This window comes from Varroa destructor, unplaced genomic scaffold, assembly GCF_002443255.2.
Source record: "Varroa destructor unplaced genomic scaffold, Vdes_3.0 BEIS01000007.1, whole genome shotgun sequence".
Classification (NCBI taxonomy): Eukaryota; Metazoa; Arthropoda; class Arachnida; order Mesostigmata; family Varroidae; genus Varroa; species Varroa destructor.
The window spans coordinates 31691729-31716434 of NW_019211460.1; the positions used below are offsets into that span (position 1 = coordinate 31691729).

Consider the following 24706-nt stretch of genomic DNA (forward strand, 5'->3'; position numbering starts at 1 on the left):
GGAGTCGTCCGCCGACTACCGTGATCTCTCATTGGCCTGTATAATAGATCGCTCTTTCTTATTGTACGTGTAGTCGCTTAGGATAGCACGATGTTTCAAACGCGTCGCTAATCAGATTCAATTGAACCTGTACGAGCAGTTCAACGGTGCGATGGGCTGGTTCCTAGAAGCATGCCCCTACCATTCCGAAGTCCCTAATGTCAACAAATGTATTTTTAATGATAATACTTCTGTTTTTGGACCCCTACTACAGCGTGTAGAACAGTTGTTGGCTTCGTGGCAAAACGTGCATTCTGCATGTTTTTTTCTGATGTGTATTAACGCAACCGTATATGCAAATATTTCATGCTGTTATTGCCTACATGCATATAGAGGAAGTAGTGCTAATGCCGACAAAAAGCGGGGCATCGTGTTGTTATCAATTTAACCATTTGCTATGGTGGCAGATTAATGAAATATGGTGAGTATAAAAATGCCGTTTTTTGTAGCAGATGGTTCTTTGTGTAGATTCTCTATCCTTTAGCGCTTATCGCTCCTCAACATTAACATTTTATGCAATGGCAGATATCAGTACGGCTTGAAGCAAACACCGTTCATTAACAACACCGCGTAATTTTTTGTGACTCTGGCACAGATTTTCAACACCGGTCAAAAGGTTGTTGTTTACCGTCACGAAGGACACATTCAGTCGCGTGTCGTATATTACCTAATGAATATACATATAATGCCGAGGTCAATTTACCTAACACGACATGGGGAAAGTGAACTCAACTTGCAGGTTTGTTTAGGCTCATCTATTACTATCATTCAAGTATCATTCAATCCGAATGTAATCATTTCATTGAGGTTATTCTATTGAATTAAAGATAAATAGGCCACTTTCTCTATTCTGTGTATTAGTTCAAGAAGGACTTGTAATGTAGCATTTGTCTACCCACTGTCAATCCGTAGGGAAGAATTGGAGGGGATGCGGATTTGTCTCCACGGGGTTGGGAGTACTCACGGGCTTTAGCAAAGTTTATCAGGGAGCAGAATATTCCACGTCTACGCGTGTGGACCTCGCAGTTGAAGAGAACCATCCAAACTGCCGGAGGAATCGATGCTCCACAAGAACGCTGGAAAGGCCTCAACGAAATTGATGCAGTAGGTTAAGAGCACATAACATTATTATTATCTATAGTGCGCATCTAGACAAGCTGTAATGCGTTTATTGAAAATAGGTCTTCTTTGTAATGATAGTCAGGTTCTTGTCATTCGTTGTTAGGTATTACGATTATTGGCCGTTAGGCTTTGTTATAGCTGAGTTAAACGTGTTAGTCTTACATATTATTTATATCCAGCAATCATTTCGTGCACATTACTATGGGTTCTCCAGGGAATCTGCGAGGAGATGACATACGAAGAGATTCAGGAGAGATTTCCGGCTGACTTCGCTGCACGTGACCAGGACAAGTTCCACTATCGTTACCCACGAGGTGAATCCTATGAGGATTTAGTCGCACGGCTAGAGCCTGTCATCATGGAACTTGAAAGGCAGGAGAATGTCCTTGTTGTGGGACACCAGGCCGTTCTGCGTTGCCTTTTGGCCTACTTCCTCGATAAAAACTCCGGTGAGTACGAATTACCTAGCATGTTTATGCCTACAGATAATTAGTTTTGAGACTGCTAGCATGTTATGAAGAAAGGTTGTATAGCAAGTGGGGTAGATTTTTTTTGGTCCTTGCGTTCATGACGAAAGGACTCCCTGATGGCCAAAGGATATCCGTTGAACAATTTACTATTAAGGATTGGAGCATTATATGAGAATCGCACATATCCAAAACATGCTTTTCAGATTAGGGATGCTAATTAGGATATTTAACTATTAACTGTGGTTTTTTTCGATGTGTACAGTTTGATAATATCTGTGGTACATCATTCATGTAACCAAAACAAACGGTGTATGTACATACAGGTCGGATTTCCACCCCATCGATGTCTTGGTGCCCACTGTCGGGTAATTGAGAACATTATTCCCGTGAATCCAGTTGGATGTAGTCATCCATCAACATTCAAGGTCGCTAGGTGAATTCGAGCAGAATATTTTGTTATCTAGATCTTTTTCAACGCTATATTCGGCTGCAAAAACTCTTCTGGTAAGGCACGTTTAAATGCGATGCCTCGGTAGCGTATTACTTGCAGTTGTTGTTCCTGTGTTGTTTTGCCTGTGTATCTAATGGGAGCTCTCTGTTCTGCTAAATATTCAAAAAAAACCAGTACGGTGCAATTTTTATATTAGCAGAAGCACCTGAATGTTTCCGTTCCATCACAAAAAATATCAACCATATAGGCGTATTTAGATAATGAAAGCACCGGTGGTGCTTTAATTATTCGTAGCGAATCGCTTTAAACTAAAGTAGAGAATACGTAGTTATAAAACAAATAGCCGATATCTCCAGTGCATAAGAAAGGCCCCTACAAGTATCCTGCCATCGTCTTAAACATACGCAAGCTACGACGCAGTTTTCGAGTACAAATCGGTGAGCGGTTGAAGGATTTTTAAAGGTTACCGATTTGTAAATACGTTGTCCTCTTCCTCTTTTCACGTTCACGTTCTGCATTTAAAAAGGACTTGCCATAACCCCATAAAAGTAAATATAACGCATTGACATCATCGTGGACCGAGAAATTGTAGGACTCCTCTGGATGCATGACCTTCACGAGGACCGGGTACCTGGCCAGACTTGCCCGAACTGAGAATTAATACGACTACGCTTTTTTTCTTTGACCCTGTGTCCAGAGTCGTTTTGTTACGGCTGGTCAAGCATACCAGCCTAAAATTGTTGGCAACACACGTGTCAAGGATGAACTGTACCATTACTAAAACCGTACTGAATTTTGTTCTTTGAAGAAAAAAGTCTCTCTACTCACTTGGGGAATATTAGAGTGAGCGTGCATTTCCATACATTCTGAAGGTGGCTTTTGACACTTAGTCGATCGATACGCGTGGCAATGTTAGGTGTCGTTTATTACTAGCTCGGGACTGCGAATTTGATGCAGCCAAAGTTGATCATCACTTTCCCCAGAAAGAAAGGATCTTCTTTAAGGGTCAAGCCAAGGACTTGGGAAACATTGTTTCTGCATGGAACACTTTGATATCATGAGGCACGTCCGGATACCTATTCTATGTTGTATCCTCGTGATACTAAGCTTGCATTATCTGTGCCCTATGAAGGCCATTCCGGCACACAAAGCCAAACCTGCGAGTTTTATTATGAACCTGATCGCACACGCATGAACCGTTCGAACCGGCAACGATGACCACTACAAATAATGTGCCGAGCAAGGTTGCTTCGGATAGTTACATTGTATCTACAGGTAGAAGGGGTTCCACTTGTATGTATAGGATGGGAAAGTAAACATTCATTCGTATACTTTATACGAATCTATAAGAACTACTACCACAGGAGGGCGATTAGGGTGTGCAAATTTACCAGACAAAAACTATGAAAGACCGAAAGGGGGCGAGCGAAGGAAACAAAAAACGTGTGCTCACTTCTGAGGCATGTTGTATTATTGTAGTTCTTGCTGTGGTCTTGTGGCTGTTTTGGTTGTTGTTGTTGGTATTGTTCTCGTTGGCAGATGAGATGCCCTACCTACACGTGCCGCTCCATGCCATCATTCGAATCCAGAAAAGCGCGTCGGGCTCCATCCAGACCATCTTCCGCGTGCCGATCGAGGCCGTTCAAGATCACCACCTCATTTAGTCAAAGCAGAGAAACAGAGTAAAAATCAAACATATAGCAAACAAGGCAGAGGTCGAAAAACGCAGGGACTATTGTTTCTACGAGGAAAGCTAGGAGGCCGAGCTGGCAAGAGAACAGCGAATACGGTTAACGGAACACGAAAACATTAGATAGCTTACACGCATTATATTAGAATGTGAAATCTCAGCTTGAATGGGTAAATTAACTGTGTATAATGCCAGACAGACGAAAGTCAATGAAATTGTTGTCTTTCACTTTCGGCAATTTGACGATGACGACCTGTCCGCTGTTTCGCGTCAATGATCCTTTCATTGTAATTAGTTAAGGACAAATACATTTGTCACCGCCGGCATCCGAACCACAATAATAGGTGGTCCTGCACGTAGCAAGGCTAACGTAATCAACATCCTGGAAGATTTTCTTGAAAGCTTCGGGGAAGGCTACTGGGTCCCTCATTTTTTAGAGAGAGTAAGGTGCGAAACCTATTTCAATCGTCGTTGAGTTTATAACAGCCAATACGCTGTGAATGCGAACATTGTTACAATGAATCGTAGTGTCATTTATCAAATCATTGCATGTAAGAGGCAGAAACAGAGCAAAGCAGTCCCAGGGCATAAAATAGAATGCTCTTTTTATTGTCTGCCTATATATTCTCGCGGTCCTCCGTATATAGACATCGAAATAAACGGTGCTAGTTTGCGTTTATGAGATCAGTATGACTCAGTGAAGCCCAGGATCATTTTGTGGTCATGATGCCGATAAAAGGTCAGCCATGTTTAGTCGAGGATTGACGCCGAGGTATTGTCGTCATCGTCAAAAGAGGCTCCACGCCCCTCCAGCAGACGACTGCTTGTCAAATGCTCTTGGCAGATGGCAAACGTATTACACAATGGTAGACGTGCAACTAGAACCACACTGCAAATATCCATACAAAGTTAAAGACATGACACAATTAGCATGTGTTCTTCAAAGTAGCAACGTAACTTAGACATAACATAATATTGTGATCTCATAGAAGTCTGGACAAATCAATAGATATATTATCACAACACTGTCAAGTACTGATAGGCACAGTTGCATATCGTTTACACACAATCGTGTGTAACCAGTCAATATGTTACAATTTATCTGTACGTATTACTGATCATACAAACTTTACTTTTGTGTTTATATACGCCAGTCTACGTACCGTGACTGTCTCTCAGCGGAATTAGAGAGATAGACATTTCTGTCCTGTGCTCTTTACAATCAGTAAAGCTGTTTGCATCTACACTAATTATATGTATCCATATTTATGAAGATCATTGATTGCCTGCACGTTTAGGCAGTCTGACAAACAATTTATAGCAGTATAGATATTATCCTCGTCTTCCAGATCACCGCATGGACTTTCGACAATGTGCCAGAAATACTTAATATATATATTGTACTATAACATGGTTGGTCTATTTAGTTAAGTGTATAATATGTCTGATTTGATAGAACTGAGCTTGTGCATAGCGTATACCAGTAATTCAATGGTGTTCTGCAATGGCTTACCACTGACACAGCCACACAGTTACTTACCGTTAGTTAGTTAGTTATCGAAAAACGCTAGTTACTTCCTATAGCATTTAGAGGGTGTTCAGTAATGAGGAGTGTTTCATCTCAAATCACATGTTAAACGATTGCGTAATAAATCATTGTATACAATACTCTCGTAGCGTTAACTGTATTTATTGTTTGTCTGGTTTCGTAGAAGAGTCCACCGTTTGCCTATACGAATTTACCACGAGCATCGCCTTCGTGCATTGAGATGAGCTTAGATCCAAGTATCGCACGATTATTGCCGCCGTTAAGACACCTATGAATTTTTAAAAAAGTTTGAGAATGTTTTAGGGTGTTTCGAAAATTCTGAGGAATAGAAGAATTCTTAAATAGAGAACTGAATGAGTCATCATATAGTCGCCCTGGAGTAAGTCTTATAGAGGGTTTTGATAAGTAGCAAGAAATTGTGACTGAGACCCTCAACAAAATGACTCACCCTCAAAAGGAATGAACTATTGAGGCCGAAGTGCGCCTTCTAGAAACTCGAGGGAGCAGCGGTTTTACGGGGACGACGAAGTTGAATACCGGCAAAGCTGGTGGATTCTTTAAATGGAACGGTGTAATACCTAGGAGCGAGATAGCATTGGCCCAATGGGGCAGTCGCCAGCAATCGCACCACGATTGGAGGTCGGTCAACAGGAGGTATAATTAGCAAATTACCTAACATTAGTAACTGTATCCAAAGCAGCTCTAGGGTTAAGTTATTCGAATAAATATAGAAATAAGCCGATTTTCATCTATAAGAAATTAAAGAAAGAGCAATTTTATGTATATTTCTCTGTTAAACATTTTTTTGTTATTGCTGTTGCTGTTTTGTTTCTCTGGGTTGATGTTGCTTTTATGATGTTGTCTGTCTTCCGCGTACTCTTCGAATCCTGTTGGTGTTTTTATTCCTTCTACCCCACGTGCCCCACTGCCTTCGATGTCGCCGACCTTGCAGATGAGCTTCCGTATCTACGCGTTCCGCTGCACACAATCCTCAAGCTGACTCCGATGGCCTATGGTTGCGATCTACAGATGCTCCAGATAGGCATCGAAGCGGTGGACACTCATCGCGAAAAGCCAGCGGTAAGTAGATACTATCAGCATCCAACTTTGTTTAAAAAAATATCCTTTGCTACTTGTTGCTTAGAGACCACGGTTCCGAAAACAGTATAGTCAACATGTGCGTGCAACAGAAGATTTGTATCTACAAATGAGTGATGTCTCATGGGCAAATTCTTCTTATAAAAGTTATGTAGTTCATAACAACAATTAGTTAGTGCATATTTGCCTTTTTGAACCTTCCATCTTTCAACCGCAGATGTGGGCCGTTCCTGCGTTCAACTAGGCGCTAAGGTTAAATAATTGTTTACGGATAGCTATTGAAAGCAAGATTTTATGACGTTGCTTGCGTAAAGCACCGAAAAAGAAATTGATCATGGTCTGTTTGGCAAGCGGTTAATGTTATTAATATTAATGTTAATAAAAATCACACTTCTTCTATCGAGAACAAGTGTGATTTTTTTGGAAAAGCGCTAAATGGTATAGAACCTTATCTAGATACACCGTGGAGTATCAAGAGGAAGTTGAAACGGCAAAATGCTGGCAGTATTTTGATACAGCGTAGCAAATTTCGTACCGCAAGCTTCACTGGTCGCATTGACCCTGGCCACTTTTTTTTATCATAAAATGCTCTGTGTCTCTATATCATTAGGTAATGGTCTGCTATCCATTTTGGATAACAGACCATTAATTAACGTTTTACTCTTTATAAGGCCATATGCACTATTATTCCCCTAATAAACCTGCGTCATTTTTTTTTAAAACAACAATAACCATAATATTGTTTCTCTATTGTAGTTTCTCTATTCTGAATAATAACAGCGTAAGTTATATTGCATATTTAGTTACTTTCGGGCCATACGTTGTTTTTGTAGTCAACGTACTGAATCGGGCTGACGCTCACTAGAGAAGTAATTCTATAGCGCGAAACGAAAATTGGCAGAGTTACCAACCCTGAACAAAATCGTTTTGGAAAACGTGCTATTTTTCTTTGCTTGATACGGATTAATCTAGGAAGCTTTAAAACACAGTTGCTTGTCTAATGCCTTTATCATTTCATCGTAATAGATAGCTCTATGAAATTGTCTAGCTTGTAAAAGCAGCGATACTGCTTCTTAAAGGAATGTTGGCGGTAAAATTCTTCACGCATTCACCGATGTAACAAGCAAACACAGGCTTTTGAGGGGAACGTACGGTGTCAACACCGATCGATCGTCAGATCATTAAGGGTCATTTTGGGGGTACAAGGTTTACTCTGTCACAGGAAGTACGACATCAATGCTCAGTGTCAAAAAACGTATTATGAAGCTATGCTGATGGGATGTACTTAGTAACATCACGTTTTCTAGTTTATAGTACACCGTTTTGTGTAAATTTCTAACCTGAATCGTATCGCGCTTACGTGGGTGAATTCACTCCGTAAACGAACTCCAGCAAAATCACAGTGTGTGCCAAAGTGCTACCTGATTAAGATAGGCAATCTTAGTGGTACTATCGAGTATGGACATATGCTTTTCGGTCTTGGAGCTAGCGCTGGCTTAGCATTTTGAATTCTTTTCAAAATCTTATTTTGTACGAGCACACTCATGCAGTCGGTTCACGTGAAAGATACAGCCTAGATTGATAGGGACAGATTTAAGGTGTGTGTGACCTCCTTGATATATCAACGATTCATGACGATTTTGATCAGATAATTAGATGCTAGCCTATAATATAACGTTTAATAGAGCTTTTTTTTTTTAAGGTTACCCATAAAACTAGACCTGCGCTCGTATAGAGGCGCTGGATGCGACGTCGACTATAGCACTAAATTATGCTTGACATGTTAACATGTTGTTACCAGCTTCTTTGTTGACTGTACTAATTGCACGGTCGTGCTTGCATGGTTATATTGGCTGCATTTGTTCTAACATATTCGGCAGAAGTGTAACCCAGAAATCGATGTCAATCTATATCAATTGACTGTAGTGAATAGTCCACAGATTTATACCACCCTACTAACTTTATTAAACGTCACAGCGAACGAGCAATGTTTGTAGGTTTTATAACTTCGTATTCTTGTCTTGACCTTTTAATGGTGTTTTCTACCCTGCTGTAAGTTGACGCTTTGAAAACGAAATTTTTTGGAGAGTATACTGTTTCAATAGATAATTTCAGGATTTTCCATACACTCTCTCATACGCTACCTTTTTTTGTACTCTACACATTTTTGAGAAAAATACGATAAATGAAAATTTACTAATAGGTGCAATTTACATGTTACCGATGATTCTTTGGCGAATTTAACGGACCATTATCATTAGGCTTGTGTGTAATGCCGTACTTAATGGAGGCGCTTTGTCAAAAATAGAGGATGAGGGAGAGAGAGAGAGAGAAAGAGAGAGAGGAGGAGGAGGAGGAGGAGGAGGAGTTAAAGAGAAAAGAGGGAGAGAAGCGATTTAGCGGTCTTTAATTTCGACTAAAAATATTGTAGCTACGTGACGAACGTTTTGTTGTTTTTGCCAAGAACCTCTTGGCCCATCAGGAAGGCGAACCGCGCCGTTTCTGGTTTTCTATCTCACAGGTGAGTATGCTGAATCTAGTTTCAGGTGACCACACGCAAATGGACATTTTGTTTTTCTCCATTGTTTTTATAGAACTTGTGTCGTTGTGCCTAATAGTTGTTTCCGTGTTGGTTAGGCACGTGCCCCTCGCCTTCATAGATCTATACCTAACTGATGAAAAGTAACAACTGTGTAGACCCGTATTCATTCTGCCTAACCTGAAGTATAAGTTAATAGTAAAAAAATTTCTTCTGTGAAGTATAAGGAGGAACAGTTTTAATTCTTCTTGATCTGGAATATGACATTGTGCAGCTATACACTTATTGGTTCCTGCTTTTTGCCTTTCTATAGAAGGCTTCTTTTACAGAAAGCCGCCTTCTAGTCGCTTCCTTGTTCTAGAGCTTAGCGGTGATGGCCTTTCACGTATATGAGCGTACAGGCTAAATTGATTGAAAAAAGTCGATTGATATGGATTTTTAGCCGTAAAAGCTACAGATCTACACTTGGATCAACATCACTCGATTCTACTAATGCAATAGAGAAAATGCTCATATCTTCATGACATCTCAAACATTCTGTGAAACTATAGCGAACCTATGTGCAGTCTTCTGCATTGGAGAGGCATCATAATACCCTTATATATGAAAACCATATGAGACTGTTCACTGACGTCGGCTGAGATGTGTAACATGATAAATAATTTGCATATATACATATATTGACTCAGCCCAACAAATATTAAGAACTGCGGAACACTGCTCTGTCATAAGCTCGATTGAGTGTTCCTTTTTTTTTCTAGCAAATTTCCATGTAAGACAACTCAGTTACCGACGCGGTTCAAAATTAGCAAAGGCTCAATAATTTTTAGCCGAGTATACAACAAATCAGCGCTGTTACGTTTCACCAGCCTGATGAATCTTCTCCTTCAATTTCTACCCGTAATGTATTGAAACGCGGTCTCCCCGGCCAGGAACATTCCTAATGAAAAGCTTAAATCCTTGCAAAAATATCCAGACCCGCAAGGCATGGCATAATTACGATCCTTGCGCAACAGATGTCTACAGAGTACATCATAATATAAATTTCAAATAGGTTTTACGTAGGTTTGCTGCAATCTATGTTTGCAATCTATTTGTAGTAATTATTTTTGATGATGTTACGTTTAAACTGCGGTCGCAGGGCAATCTGCTATTCTTATAAATATAATAGATTTACCAAAAAAAAAGCAAATGCATAGGCATTAACAGGCATTGACGAAGTACAGTTACTAACGATAACACAGCCTAAATAAGGCACAGTAACCTTACCTTAAACCGTACAGTGCAGTTTTTCGCAGTCGGTACCTTGCTATGACCTAGATCAACAAAAATACTGCATTAGGGTCCAGTTAAAGCTAATGTTTGACCATGAGCGTAGCGGATATCAGTGTAAACGGAGCCATTTGCAGGGTATCTAGGCAAGCTGAAAGCCTGAGAGATATTTTTTGACAATGTAATGCACACCATGACTTTTAGGTGCCCGGTGCTCTCGATCCCGTCTTTCTGAAGCAATTTCAACCGACTCCTACGGACCCGGAGCAGCTGAAGGATCCTCCAGTATCTGAGGAGTTTGCTACCGACGACGAAACGGGTGAAGCTAGTGCGCTGTCGGTGCAATGCGGCGATGCCCAGAAGAGACATCAGGACAAGTAGAAGCTACACAATTCCCTTCTTGAAAACTAAGCATCTGATTCAGAAGTTTCACGTGCTCTTTTTGGTTCGTTATAAATGTTAAAAGCAAAGGCCCCGTTGATACAGATGCTTTTTCGGGTGAAGCTCGACTAAAGATCGTTACAAGGGATAGTTTAAATTCCTAATCTACCTACACAGTGGGTATGTTTCCTTTTTGGATATGTGGCTAATGGTCACATGTCGATATCAATATTCGGGCGGGGCACATGGAATTTACCTCGACAGAGATTACGATCTGTAACGTCTAGCTTACTGGTGTGTACTTTCGTAGCGGTTTATATCCAGGTGATTTTATCCCCAGCCAATGTTGTGTCAATTTGTCCTATTAGAAATTACATACCCACCTTGACATTTATCAGAAATGTTCGCCATTTGTTGAAATCCTATAAAAAACACAAGAACGATCCCACCTAAATAGTCCTATTCCTAGCAAACAGTGTTCGTACAAGCCGTACCTTTTCCTACCACGTCATGATTTTCTAGACGGTTTATCGAAGCAGTCCACTATTGATGCCTGATACCTTTGATGAACGCACGGGAAAAGCTCCTATATTAGACGTAAGACAATTGTGACAAGGGAGAGAAATTATGCACAAGGGCCTATTGCACAAATACGCAGGGCTCTTTGGGCTAGCGCCAACCGATGAGGACGTAAGGATAGGAATTCAAGCAAGGTGTTCTATCCTGGAAGGTGCTACAAGCTGCGGCAGAAAAAGCCTGCGGACCTTACGAGGATTGTCAAAAAAATGTCAGTGTCGCAGAATATGAACTAATGCAAAAAATATTAGGTCTTGTGAAAGTGGCAGACGAATCGAAGGGTCTGATTGCGTTTGGACGAGTCTGGGAGGGTTAGAACAAACAAAAACTAAAGGCAACACAGGAAAGCGTCACAAAGAATTCTATGCATGAAAACCACAGGACAACTGGATACTTTCGCAATCGTCTCGATGTAAAGAAATCGTTTGTTTTTATTCGACGGCATCAGACGACAACAAGATATTTCTATCTTCGTAGACTCGTTATAAATTTAGCGAGCCGAAACAACATGTAAATGGCTCAGGCTTTCAGGCGAACAAACTTTCAACAAGAGTATATGATGCCACATATTTTTTTCCCAAATGAAAAACGTGACGTCAGATGAAAACGGAATGTAGGAGTTTTGCTCCTACAAAAACAAACACAGTATTGTTCGTTGTGCTCTTTATAAACAACGTAATGCACAGTTATATTAATACTGGTCTCGCAAAGTATGCGTGCAAATGCAAATTTGTACCTGTACGTAACAACGATTCGACCTGCCTGTGAGAACCTCGCCCCGTTTCTAAATACAGTGCAATGGGGGTAAATTAGGATGAGACTGATATTGCGTCCAAATGAACATTTTTATCCATACCCTTGAACTTTTAAAAAGTTTAAAAAATTTAAAAAATAGCGCTAGTAGGCGCGTCAACATAGTCATCTGGAGACTTTCAGATCCTCGCTCAATGACGACTCAAGTGTGTCTTCAGTTTTATTAAAACCTCTAGAACAAAAATTTTGTTAGCGAGTAGGTATTTTTGTAAATGAGGTATGATATCGTGATGGCTCTCGATGCTTGACACAAGCCTCAAAAAGCTAATATTAGCTAATAACCGACTTTTATCAATAATAGGGGTCTCTCATAAGCGATCAACCAGCTTGCATACTTTTTTTTTCGCTGAGGAATCGTCAAGGGTGTGCTACTGCATAGTCAGGAACACTCGGGGGCTATCAAATGGTCCACGTACAACTTTGCGAGCATTGCACTTTTGAAACTTCCGTAAACCATTCAAGCAAATTTATCCAGTGTCGTGTCAAATTTGAGAGCCGCTCGAAACGCTAAAATTGTAGGAAATGCAATTTTTCGTATTTACGATTGGTCGTGGGATCCTTATAGCGAGTTTCCTATCGGATTCTTCTCATCCTTGGTTGAAGCTGCTCCTGGCGTTTCAGCAAACACGGTCTCAGCGGACTGTAGATAATCAGTTTCTGGCAAGCTAAAATGTTCTGAATGTAATAACGGATACTTCGAAGATTTCTGCGTGTACAGAACAAAACTCTGGTGTCCATTTGGAGACAACTGGCTCTATTCTAGTTCCAGAAGCAACAGATCAATGCATGATCTCTACGACAAAAAACAACCCGCCAAAAATGTGCCCCGATTTGTTTCGAATTTTGTTGTTTGTTATTCTGGCATATGGTGATGAAAATGTCTTACTTAGCGTTGGCGAAAGTAGCGCATACCGGGTAAAACTGTTCGTAGTACCGGACGTAGCTGCCGATACATACATCCAAAGACTGTCGTCTATTTCAATATAGGAAACAAGAAAGGGTTAAAGGACAGAATAACGTCTAGCCAAACTAGAGGTTCTTTCAAGCCGGCCAGAGCTATTACTCTCGGCTGGCAAACAATTGCATTCCATCGTAAGCTTATAATTATATTCTTTGTCACTCGTACCTATCAATATGAATGATATTGATCAGGACAACGATGCTAGTAGTATCGTCATGTTACATATATATGACTATTAAATCCGTTATATTTATTATTACTAATGAAAAACGCGTTGAAACAGCCAATATGGTCTTTATTGTTTTGTGTTTATACTACCTCAACTGTAACGACGAAGACAGAAAGCAACAAAAAAAGCAACAAGAACCTCAGGAACGTAGCAATTTAGTTTATTCATTATTAGTACAATAAAACGCACATATATACGTAATACATATGTATGTATACGTATATATATGAGGTGCGTTTTTATTTGCGTACTTGTTTAACTTAATAATTAATGAGATAGATCAATATGTACTAATAAATTTTTTTTGCTAAAACAACCTTCCACATCGTAAACAATAGCCTGATGGCGTAATTCCTGCTGTTCCAATATTAATTTCTGTCTCCCTTTTTTATTGTAGCTTTGAATTACTATTATGAAGTAGAAAAAACGTTTTGTCGTATTCTTTGGTAAGAAGCAATCGGTAACTGCATCTGTTGCTAATTGAGGGAAAGCCTGCCCAAAGATGATTTTATGCTAAATACTTTGTTTATAAACACTTCCTCATTGAAACCAAAAGGTTTTCGAATCCGAAATTATAGGATACGGCACGTAACCATTTTCCATTCTGTAAAAGACATCAGAGCCGTCTTCTTAAACGCAATAGAGGTTTTATTGGCGTCTACAACTACACATGTGTAGCGGTTAGTGGTACATAGAGCCTGGAATAAGACGTACATTCGACGACCCGTTTACCTATTGTTTTTTTCAAATAATGAAATGATTAGGAATGCCCTCTCTTCCAATAACCATCGTTATCGAATTGGAAATTGGATTTTAAATCTTTATATTGTCGGTTTTTATGCTGTAGTAACCGCTGATCCGGGGATGTCCTCATTCTATCTAATTCACAGGCTGAGGAAGATGAAGCGTAGTGAAATTACCTTGTCGCTGGCTGAGATCGAAATGCGCGTCGGGTTGATACTCCCGCACATTGAGTTGTGCTCGAGTGAGTCACTTATTCATAGAATACATTGGAGACACCACATTCATTATCCAAGCTAACCGTTTAAAAAAATTCTTATACTGTGCCGATCAGTGGCCCCGCAGTGCAGGCCCCGCCTGCACCCAAAAACAAAACCAAACAACCCCCGTGCAACCCCAGCCCACAGCTCACCATCGTTTGGGCAAAAGATCGACGAACGACAAAGAACAATTCAACAGTAAAATCGAGGTAATCAGCCTGGCCGCATTTCATTTTCCCTACGTAAGTTTGTGCACACATAATGGTCTACCCAGCTTCTAAGACAGACAGGGGAATAAGAGAAAAAGTAAATAGCAGTAAAACAGCTCTCAAGCAAATGTAGCGTAGTTCCTGATTGACTGTATTTTTTTTATTGAACGCCCTGTCCTGTTTACTCTTGCACTACTGAAATCTGTAAAGACCGCCTTTGTGTTCTGTCTAGCTTTGGCTGTGGGTCGCTTTGTGAACGATATGATACAATGCTAGGTACGTGAGATCAGACGGCGCAAGCTATGCGTTATGCAGTATCATTTGCGTTTTTCCTGCCTGCTTCGATAAGTGGTTTATTACATTTATAGAACTGATTGGTTCAGCATAGATCTGTGTTCGTAAATATCCAAATACGCATCTGGAATGGGACTGAATAAATTGATCGTTGCATGTTTGAACGCTGTTACATACTACGAATAGTGGTCTGGTACTTTCTACGCCGATTTCTATAATTACGACTGATCTGACGACCTCGAAGCATAACGTACGACGAGACTGTATACGTTTTATATAATCACACGACAAGACTTCGAGGGTACCACCCACCGGGCGTAGCTCTGTTTCAGTACACTGTCGAAAAGAAAAATGTAATCTTTTTTTCATTGGATTTTAATAAAAACGTAATTACTGAGTAAAATGGTATGTAATGTGCCACGTTTAGGCATTTTTTAATGTTTGAAACAGTCATGTTTTAGCGATTCTTGATTATTATGCGGCATCGTCCGACGAAACGTTTGTCCTCTGTATTACCCTGTTGATTAATTTGTTTGGCAACCATTTTGGCTTATCTTTGGACTGATTTCACTCTTTTTCTGTCTGCAAATTGAAAACAGAAGTTTGCTGTTGTAGACCAGATCTAACACCCGTACACTTCGACCTTTTTTCTTCTGTACGTTTTTTTGTAAGAGGTTCACATCGATTCGTTTTTGGCATGCCTGCTATTTCTCCAATTCTTACAATATAGGTTTGAGTCACCTACGTATAACATATCACAACAGCATAAATGGTCCTGCATTATCGGATGCCGCCCTATCCGCAATCGGTAAGCATAGTAATACATAGGCTTTCACTTTTTTCTTTGTTTAATTTACGTTGCAGAACACCAACGTTGACCGTGCAGCACATGAAGCCTTGGAGACTGTTCCAGAGCACTTCTAACTTTGGCCAAAGAGAAAGAGTCTACTGTGGCCAAGAAAAAAACGTATAATGTTACAGCGACATCATGTTTATTATTTTAGAAAGAAGAAAAAACTGAACTGGCTGGTTAATGATAACAGGATGTTATTGAAATTTTTCTATCTATCTATCTATCTAATTTCGTTATGAACAGGCGCGATATCGTCTGCTCATGGGGCAACTTTTGTCTTTTTCGAAAATGGTACGATGAGAGCCTGACATAGGTGTAATAATAATTGTGTACGATCCGCGATGAATCTGGGCAGATCCATTATAAGTTTTATCCTTTGAAACCGGAATGGGTTCTCAAAAGAATACCCGCTAGCTCTCTCTCTAGTCGCATAAACAGTCACTGAAAAATAAATATACATAAAATTGATTGTGACGATAAACCCGGTAATAAAAGACTACTCTATTGACGTGTAGCGGCCAGTAATAGCAAACTGTTGAGCTTATGGACCGTACTTCTAGCGTAAAAAGAAGTCAGGCTGCAGGCCCGCCAGTGGATAATAACATTGGTGAACTACGTAGTCTTTAAAACAAAACAGAAGGGATACATCGTACTTATATGAAGCAATGAGTTCAGCGTTCTACATGGATGGAGATGTGAAGTCAACTGGACTACAATCGGCCTGTGATGGTTAATTCTGGATGTTCTCGAAGCGTAAAACGTTGAGCAGGGAACGATAAAATGGGTGGTATTTCAATTAGGCAGTGAACCCGTCTCGTATGAAAATCTTTTATCGATCGACCAGTTTTCAAAACAAATAGCCGGAGTCATTCCAATGGGTAACGGCACCTCGATCGACCTCGTTTACAGCAAACGACAAGGCGGCAAAAATCGTAGAAGCAACCAAGTATCTATGTTAGCAATTGTTGCTGCTAAGGACTTTCATTAGAGGTGTGCATTGCATAATTCTATATATATAAACTATTTACTTATATATATATATATATATATATCGATTATGGGCAGAGTATGAGGAAAAATCCTCGGCGTGTGTAGCGTCGACGTAGGCAGTGGCGCTGATAATAATGTGTTAATAAATGCCGTACATATATACATGTGAGTCTATAATAACTCAATTGTGTGCTTTCGGAATTCAATGATATTTTTGCCGAAATAAGATGAATATTATCAAGAGAATATTAACTAGTAGAGATCACTTGAAAGTGATGTCCAGAGGCTTGATTACTTCGTAGCCCATCAGTTACAGAATAAAAGGCACTGAAAATGATGACTGTGCCGTTCTACCGCATTCGCTAACGAAAATTCGGAACAACGAAGCTCGGTAAGGGGAAAATATTCAAATTAAACAATGACAGAGGGTGGGCAGCCCGAAAGAACTCACAGACCCGAATGCTTTTCAAAACAGGATCCACTGTCATTTAACAGAAAGACTACGAATGTATTTCTAGCACCACCTGATAGTCTTTCTATCTTAATGGAGACTTTTGTGGAAAGCAGACAAAAGTCATTTCATAGAAGCAGGGCCGGCGATACAAAATGATGCGTAGGAACACATCAATCTCCTAAACATCCTTTTTCTCTTTATTATAATACCATCGTCGTCTTACGAATTTCTAAGCTTTCTGTTAATTCACGAGCTGAAAAATTCTACCATGATAGACTGCCTTTTGATCGCCAACAAACAGTCTAAGGGGTGGCATCGAAGCTGCCTTAAATATCGCTTGCAACGACGACAAGCTATATAGAAATTGTACATGGACGAATCTGTTACAAGCGAAAGTCATTTTCCTCTATTTCTCGCATCTTGACTCCATCAACTGTATTCTTTGGTGTAGTGAACGTTAACGTCGGCAGGTAAATGTATCTGGGAAATGTGCCAACAATGCTGACAAACATAACGAGAAAAAACATCAAGTTTACGAAGAGGTTCTATGATCGTGTCCCTGACAAGATCACGTTTGTCGTTTACCGGGTCGCATACGATTCCACCCGTGAATGCTAAGTCGACGTGCCTTGTGCCAGGCTTAATGTTCACCCGAGAGAGACAGATAGATAACAGTATCCGCTATCTCGATTATCGACATATTAGGACACGTATATATTTATTTGTATGCGATCTTGAGACCTATTTGAACGTCAAGAATATTGACGACCTGAAGGTTTTTTTTCGAGTCAAATCAGTGACCTGTTTCATTGCCTGGTGAAATTCGACGATGAGCCATTACGATGTGTTTGATTAGCAAATACTGTAGTTTTGCCAGCAATACATCATGTCGAATAACATACGGACTGAGCGGATACGAAATTTGTCTCCGTAGGAGGCAAATTTTGATTTATAAGATGTAATGGCGTTAGTTAATGTTGTTATTGTTGTTAAAGCTTCAGTGGAAGGGTACGGCGTAGCACATTTCACTGTATAGGATTAGGTGCAATGTCACAATTGTATTATGAAATAAGGCCAAAGTTGAAACTTAATTGAACGGAGTGAAACTGAGCTTTACTATATAAATTATTGTCTGGCCATTGGAACTGTTGTGATGTAGAAGGACATAATAAAAAGGTTATAAAAATACGAATGTAAAATATATCGCCGCTAACATAGGGTGAACGCAGTTAACGTTGATAGAAATGACACCCATTACTACATAAATATTATATAAAATTACCTACCAAGTAGATCATAAAGCTATATATATATATATAGATCATAAGGCACAATGAAATACTCTGTTGAGGCGTTACCAGGTTATCTCGCAAAAACCGAAGAGTATTATCGTCTAGGGGTTACGTGATATTAGCTAAACTAGCAGTACAATTAGTGGTGAAACGCGTTACTAGTATATATTGCCGACTTCACGTATCGAAAGCTACAACACGTGTTTATAAATTCAGTTGTATGTCCTCTTGTGCACTTTATTTTTTTATTGAATATATATATATATATATATATATATATATATGTGTTCGTAAAGTACATAATAAAGAAACGTACTACATATATCAAGTACGAGTCATGTTTTGGGTGCGCCACTTGCATATTTGCTAATAGCCACAGTTAATTTCCCGTTAATTTTTCGATGACATCCTTACGTACGAACACTTGGGTCAGGCGAGGTGATCCAAGTTCGAAACTGGGCGTAGACTTATTTGGCTTCCGATTGTAAGAGTAACCATCTCAAGTCATGCCTAACGGCAGGCGCTGGACATGAAACACGAAATACCGACTAAAAGGCAACAGTCTGAATCGGCCAAACTCATGTAGTACAAATCTAGCTTTTTTCGAAATTGGTCGTTTTCATTTATATGAGTTAAACTTGCTGAAAGAAAACAGGCTTCTTCTGACTTTGTTCGAGACTATCGGGGTAGGTCACAGCAACTGCACGATCAAACGCGATGTGGCAAACGCGCGCCATATATCCTCGTATTTGTATATTGCCAAAGGCCCTTTGACGTTAGTCTGGTAGATTTGTATGGTTATGATCATTCTTAAGACGGTTGGGGTAACATTCTCAGCTGTTTGATTATTTTTTTCGTCACTTTCACGGCTTTTAAAGGCATTAATATCCTAGCTATTCACATAAATACCTAATACATCAAAACAAAACTTTTACGTATAGAAAAATTGATTATCGTGGTTATGTGCTGCTCGGCTTGTGATTAAATTCGTCACGACGCATCCCATCGATACGTTTCAAGTCTCAGCTAAGTGTGTTACGCACGCAACGTTTCTACGTATTCGTTATGTGTGCCTCCACAATCGAACATATTTTAGAACGTCTTTGTCAAACCAATAGGCTCCTGTGTCTAATCCTTACCAACATAAAATTGTAGACTTATATGAGACCTATCTAAAGTTATATTACCTGAATAACTGCTACGAAATGAGCTGACCCGTCGTTCTTATTAACTGCTCCTAAGTTCAATGTGTTTTAACAACTGATACGCAACTTACGTATTTAACTTTTTGCAACACTAGCACACCCGTGACGATCGTCAAGCTCAGTGAGTTTGGCTGTATAAATTCGAATTAGAATTGGGGCAGTATTCTTTGCTAAGCGGCCAACTGTGAAGTTTTTTCGTGGCTGCCTCGACGCAGCGCTCGTTGTACGTCTGTAATGAATAATCGTAGCTCTTGCCCTCGGCTTGACAGTGCAAGCCGAAACGGACGTTCTCAACAACGACGAAATGACCCAACTACGTCGAACGATTCTGAAAAGAAGGCATCGCTGTTTTCTCGTGGATTCTTGCGTCTGCTAAGGCACATACGTAAGCCTTCATGGCTTATCGTGTTTCAATTGCTGTTCTCCGAAGCGACCTTGCCAGGTCTGAAGGACGTTTTCGGTTTTAGTCCTCCGCTGGCCAGACTGATGTTCGCTACGGTGTTCCTCTATCTTGTCCACACAACTGTTACCGACATTAGCCAGCTGGTTATCAGCTATTTAGCGTACAATACATCATTACAGGTATTGCACGTGTAGCAGAAGAAGGCCCCCACGCACTTTGCTTGAATTCAGCATCCGCTGGACTTTGGACATGCTTACAAAATGAAAATCGACCCTAGTCCTTCAAAGTTTGATCACAAATAAGATGTTAGTCTAAAAGGTTCCGATATCACTTGTTTTCCCTTGAGACCTAGAATGTAAAGGTTCTGTCTTGAGTAGTACGTTTTTTCTATACACTTGTAACCAAGCACCGATCGAATTCGATGGCTCCGAAGGGAAACCATTTAGAATAGTATGTGGATTTAATGAATTAGGAAATTAATTACCTCAGCTTTTTTGTCCTTTCATGCCATCGAAATAGCTTTTGTCCACAGGTGAAAATCGAAGAACCCAAGGACGGTCCTATGAGCATGCCAGCGGTTACCATTTGTAACCAAAATCCATTGCTGCTATCAAAACTTTGTTTACCCGCAAACCGAAACTACATAGAGACAGAGACTAATAAAACGTGCAATCAACCCAATTGCGAAACCTTCATAAGTGTATTTTACGAAAGACTGTGTCTTCGTGGTGACGCGGAACGCGACAAGCTTCGGCTCCTATTTGGATCTTCTAAAGGTCAACTTGCTGCAGAAAAAGCCAGGTCCAAAGGCTATTTATTTCATACTATGTGTATCTGATAAAGCGAGCGTAGTGAAAGCATGGCGAGTTCCACTTTGTGTATATATATAATGAGAATGAACAATACAAGTAATGATTTTCGATTGACTTAGTCGGTTTGCTCTTTTGTTTGCTGTTAGGAAAATGTTCTTCGAATGGTATAGTGCGTTAATGGGCTTTGAAAAAGGTCGCGAAGTTTTGACCGAACTCAGCTATCCGGAGATAGCTTCTACCGTGAATGCGTGTTTCTTCAACGGGGTAGATTGTCGCTCACTCATCACAAAGGTTTTTATCAAAGTTCCTAAAGATTTCCTAAATTTAATCCTTGTGTAAGGGCTGAAACTAGTAGGGAAAGTTTAGCTATTTATTCTAATAAAATCGGGTCTCTCGAGACTTTTGGGCACTAATCGATATCGTTTCCTCATAATCATAGAGTCTTCATCCGTTCTACGGGGTGTGCTTTTGCGTATATTGCAAATCGCAAGTAGAGGTAACAACATTCGAGACACCTACGAATGGACTGATGCTAAACCTGAAGGTCAATGAGGACGAATATTTACCCATGATACCCAATGCAGGTAAGAGCAGAGCCATCGACTCGTATAGCTTTGGTTAAACTTGCATCTTCGGTGCGTTTATTAGTAACGACAAATTCGTCTCTTAACCACTTAACGCCGTTTTATTCCAGGAACCCAGGACGGCTTCTAATCCATTTTGTATACTCTAGATCTAAAACTGGACGTCCTTACAAAAGGCAGAGACGAAAACCGATAAAAATAATTATATCCACAAAAAAAAACTTAATAGAGATATATCTGCATTTACCATTAGTACGTAATCGTAATAATACGTTCATCGTAATATGTACGCAAATTAAATCGGCGATATGTTTCGAGGCATGCAAGAAACCTAATAAAGATATGTCTTTTTTAGAAGTCTATCTGCAACTCACTTAACTATACGGTTGTTGTTTGTTGCCGACAAGCACTACAGGTCATTTGTTGATGATACATAATAAGGATGAGCAGATTTCCGTATCGGAGGATTCCATACCTGTTTATCCCCTCGCCACCACGTATATTGGCTTACAGAGGGAGCAGCTTATTCGCCTGCCAGCTCCCTCGAACTACCCCTGCACAGAAAGTTATCCGGCAGAGGTCGCTGTTCATTTGACTTCAGAAGATAAACAGAAGTATTCGAAACTGCTATGTCAAGATGTAAGAACAATTCACTATCAAGCTGTTCTCAGCCTATGCTTGCTTTCGATTACAGAACAAGTAGAAACGATGTATAACAGCACCATGTGTTCCTGCTTTAAAGATGTGTACACAGATGGCAATTTACCGCGAATGTAGATGCATCGATTTCAAGTATCGTCTACCGCAAAACCTGGCAGCGACCGAATGCTCTTACGTTCTGGGACAGCCAACGGGGAAGAACGCCCGTCACAATGACACTCTCAGATGTGCCCGTGAGACGGCCCGCAGGGTGAGCTTCGGTTTCTCCTTTCACAAACCTAGGCATGCATTTCGACCTTATTCGAAACAGGTGTCCGACAATGTGCAGATCGAGACCTCGTTAATTCACAAGCATTGCTTCAAGAATAGAAACAGCCTTTAAATGCACATTTTCAAGCAAATTAATTTGAAGCTCTCATCGAACGGTGTTGGTAGATAGATAGTCAGAATTTTTTAAAACTTTGGTCACGCTTATATATCGAAGTCGCACACACACAGTCTGTTCTTTAACAATAAACTCGTAGATTTGTAGAGCTGATGAAACCAACTCTAACTAAGATCTAAAGTCTGAAAAATAGATAAAAATCACTTTAAAACATACTTTAGTTTCCACTTGAAATTACACATTAAGATAATTTACTGAGAAAATTGTCCGCTTGATACATACCCCCTGCCCGGGATTGCTCCCTTCATGAATCGTTTTCTCATAGAAATAATAGGCGATGTTGTCGCCACACACGATTCGTTTATACGTTTGGATATCAGTCGCCATCTGTACGTTTGATATTGCTATCAGCTTATTGTTCCTTAGCTGGTAACACGTCATAGGAACACCTTACAGGTCTTTTTTTTGTTTAGACGCACCCAGTCTCTTCTAATAAACTTGTAGAATTTACAGCAGCCTCGGCGACAGTGTCGTTTTTGTTATCTAAGTGTCAAAGTATAAATTTTCGATCATTATATTGCCGAGGGCTTGATGAGGAGGCTAAACTTCTAAATTTTTCAAGTGCAAAAACATTACTACGTGGTGGCAAATTTGAGATATTTCAGGTAGAGAAAGCTACGTTCCGCTGCGGATGTCTTCCACCATGTCAAGTAGATTTCTACCACAAGGTAATTTCAGCTCTGTTTTGGCATCCTGACGTGCAGCGTGAGTCCCTTGGCGTGGAAAGATTGTGTAATTCAACTGTATACGTGTACATGCAGTCAAACAAAATCACCGTTCGTCGTAAGGTAAACTGGCCACCTGAATGTAACACTCAACACGTAAATTAGCGAGCTAAAGCATGCAAAAACGAACCGGAATTAATGTTCCGAACAGTGTTTTTCAGTAAAATTAATCCTCTTCCGCTTGTTTGTTGTTGTTGCACATCTACCGACCTTAAAACGTAGCGGTTTATGCGTCATACATCAATAGTGTCGCATGCATAGAATAGAAAAGCTTAAGTTTTGATGGAGTCAAAATGACTGCAAGTGATTAGAGGAAGGCATCGTTAGCCAGAATGCGTTTCGTACCTCATCGCGCTTCGCAGGTGATGCAGATCTCGCCGAAGGACTTATTGAACTCGATCGCAGGAACAATGGGTATCTACCTTGGCTACTCGTATTTATTCGCCTTTTATATCATCGACATACTGGTCCGAGGCGTCGCAGAAATCGTATGTTGGCATATTTTTAAGGCCAAACAGCTAGCACGTTATGAGGACGCGCGACTTCAGGCCTAGTAAGCACTAATCACAAACAATCTTGTGCATCTATAGAGAACCACCGACGTATTCTAGTTATAGAGGAGTCATTCTGGATCGTAAAAGATAACTATGCCGAATTTCACAGGCTTGAACTGTGTAAAAACGTCGTCAGCGAGAACCGTTAGCTTTCGAGAGACGTTGAATTTTAAGCTAGCCCAATGTTTTGCCTGTATAAGAATTCTGAAGGCCGTAGAGAAACATTCAAGATCCTAGCAGAAATTCGAAGCTTGTTTTCTAACAATGTTTCCACTAGTTCCGTTTATATCAGAGTGCATTGTAACAGTAAAGATAGCAACATACTGGTCTGTGAAAAATTTCAATTGTTTAATTATAGAAATTATAATTGGTGATAATTATTTAAAACGGTGCGTTTTTGCGAGACGCATTGCTTAAACAATGTTAACAAATAAGGACCAAGCTCAGAAAAACTATTAGCAGAGCCGATAACGTCCATTAGTTAGATCGAATCAGACATTTGTTCCTGAAACAGCTCCTGATCCACCTTTTTTCAACCCGAAGCCATTTTTATAATATTTGATTGATTTCTTCATTTTATACGAAGCTCGGCAACGCTCAGATACTGAGCGTCGTGGCAGAACACCATCATAACATATCAAAATGTCATAAAAATTTACCAAAGGGGATTTGTAAAGTTATTCTATATTAATAAAGATACGTGTACAAATATAAATCAAAGGGTCAATACTTTGCCGTCATATTTTATTTTTATTTTACACAGTTTCTAAACGATAGGCAAGGTCGAGGCGCCCTTGTATCGAGGCGCCTACATATATGAGGGCGCCGTGTGTGTGCCGTTGATCTGCATGAGATTTTCAGTTTTTGTGACTAAGTAGAGAATATTATAGATTTTATGTTTCTACATGGCATTTTTATTATTTGATATATCGTTATTGACGCGCACGCATGATGACTATCTATATGTAACACCGGGTCGTGATGGCACGGGCGGTGACGTCTAACCGAATCGCCTGTCGATGATTTTTACACAGA

At 40.0% G+C, this 24706-nt stretch overlaps 2 protein-coding genes across 18 annotated transcripts in view; both read left to right on the top strand.

Moving 5' to 3' along the window:
• Positions 1-18179, top strand: part of Pfrx (6-phosphofructo-2-kinase/fructose-2,6-biphosphatase) — a 35087-nt gene extending 16908 nt beyond the window's left edge. For 6 of the 17 annotated variants that reach the window (XR_015316324.1, XR_015316319.1, XR_015316320.1 and 3 more), the window contains 6 exons: positions 635-778; positions 952-1143; positions 1376-1610; positions 6274-6401; positions 10435-14400; positions 15559-18179. Coding sequence is in view for 3 of the 17 variants with exons in the window: in XM_022813406.2 (XP_022669141.1) it covers positions 635-778; positions 952-1143; positions 1376-1610; positions 6274-6401; positions 15559-15618 (759 nt within the window). In the remaining 14 variants the exon portion in view is untranslated. The other 11 variants (XR_015316316.1, XR_015316315.1, XR_015316317.1 and 8 more) reach the window with 11 other exon arrangements.
• A 1765-nt stretch (positions 18180-19944) lies between these two features.
• On the top strand, positions 19945-24391 carry LOC111254848 (epithelial sodium channel subunit gamma-like). The gene is made up of 7 exons (XM_086973944.1): positions 19945-20692; positions 20850-20994; positions 21143-21287; positions 21703-21926; positions 22030-22197; positions 22998-23180; positions 23480-24391. Exons 1-7 carry the CDS (start codon positions 20454-20456, stop codon positions 23669-23671), a joined length of 1296 nt encoding a protein of 431 aa, XP_086830070.1. The 5' UTR covers positions 19945-20453; the 3' UTR covers positions 23672-24391.
• The last annotated feature ends 315 nt before the right edge of the window (positions 24392-24706 follow it).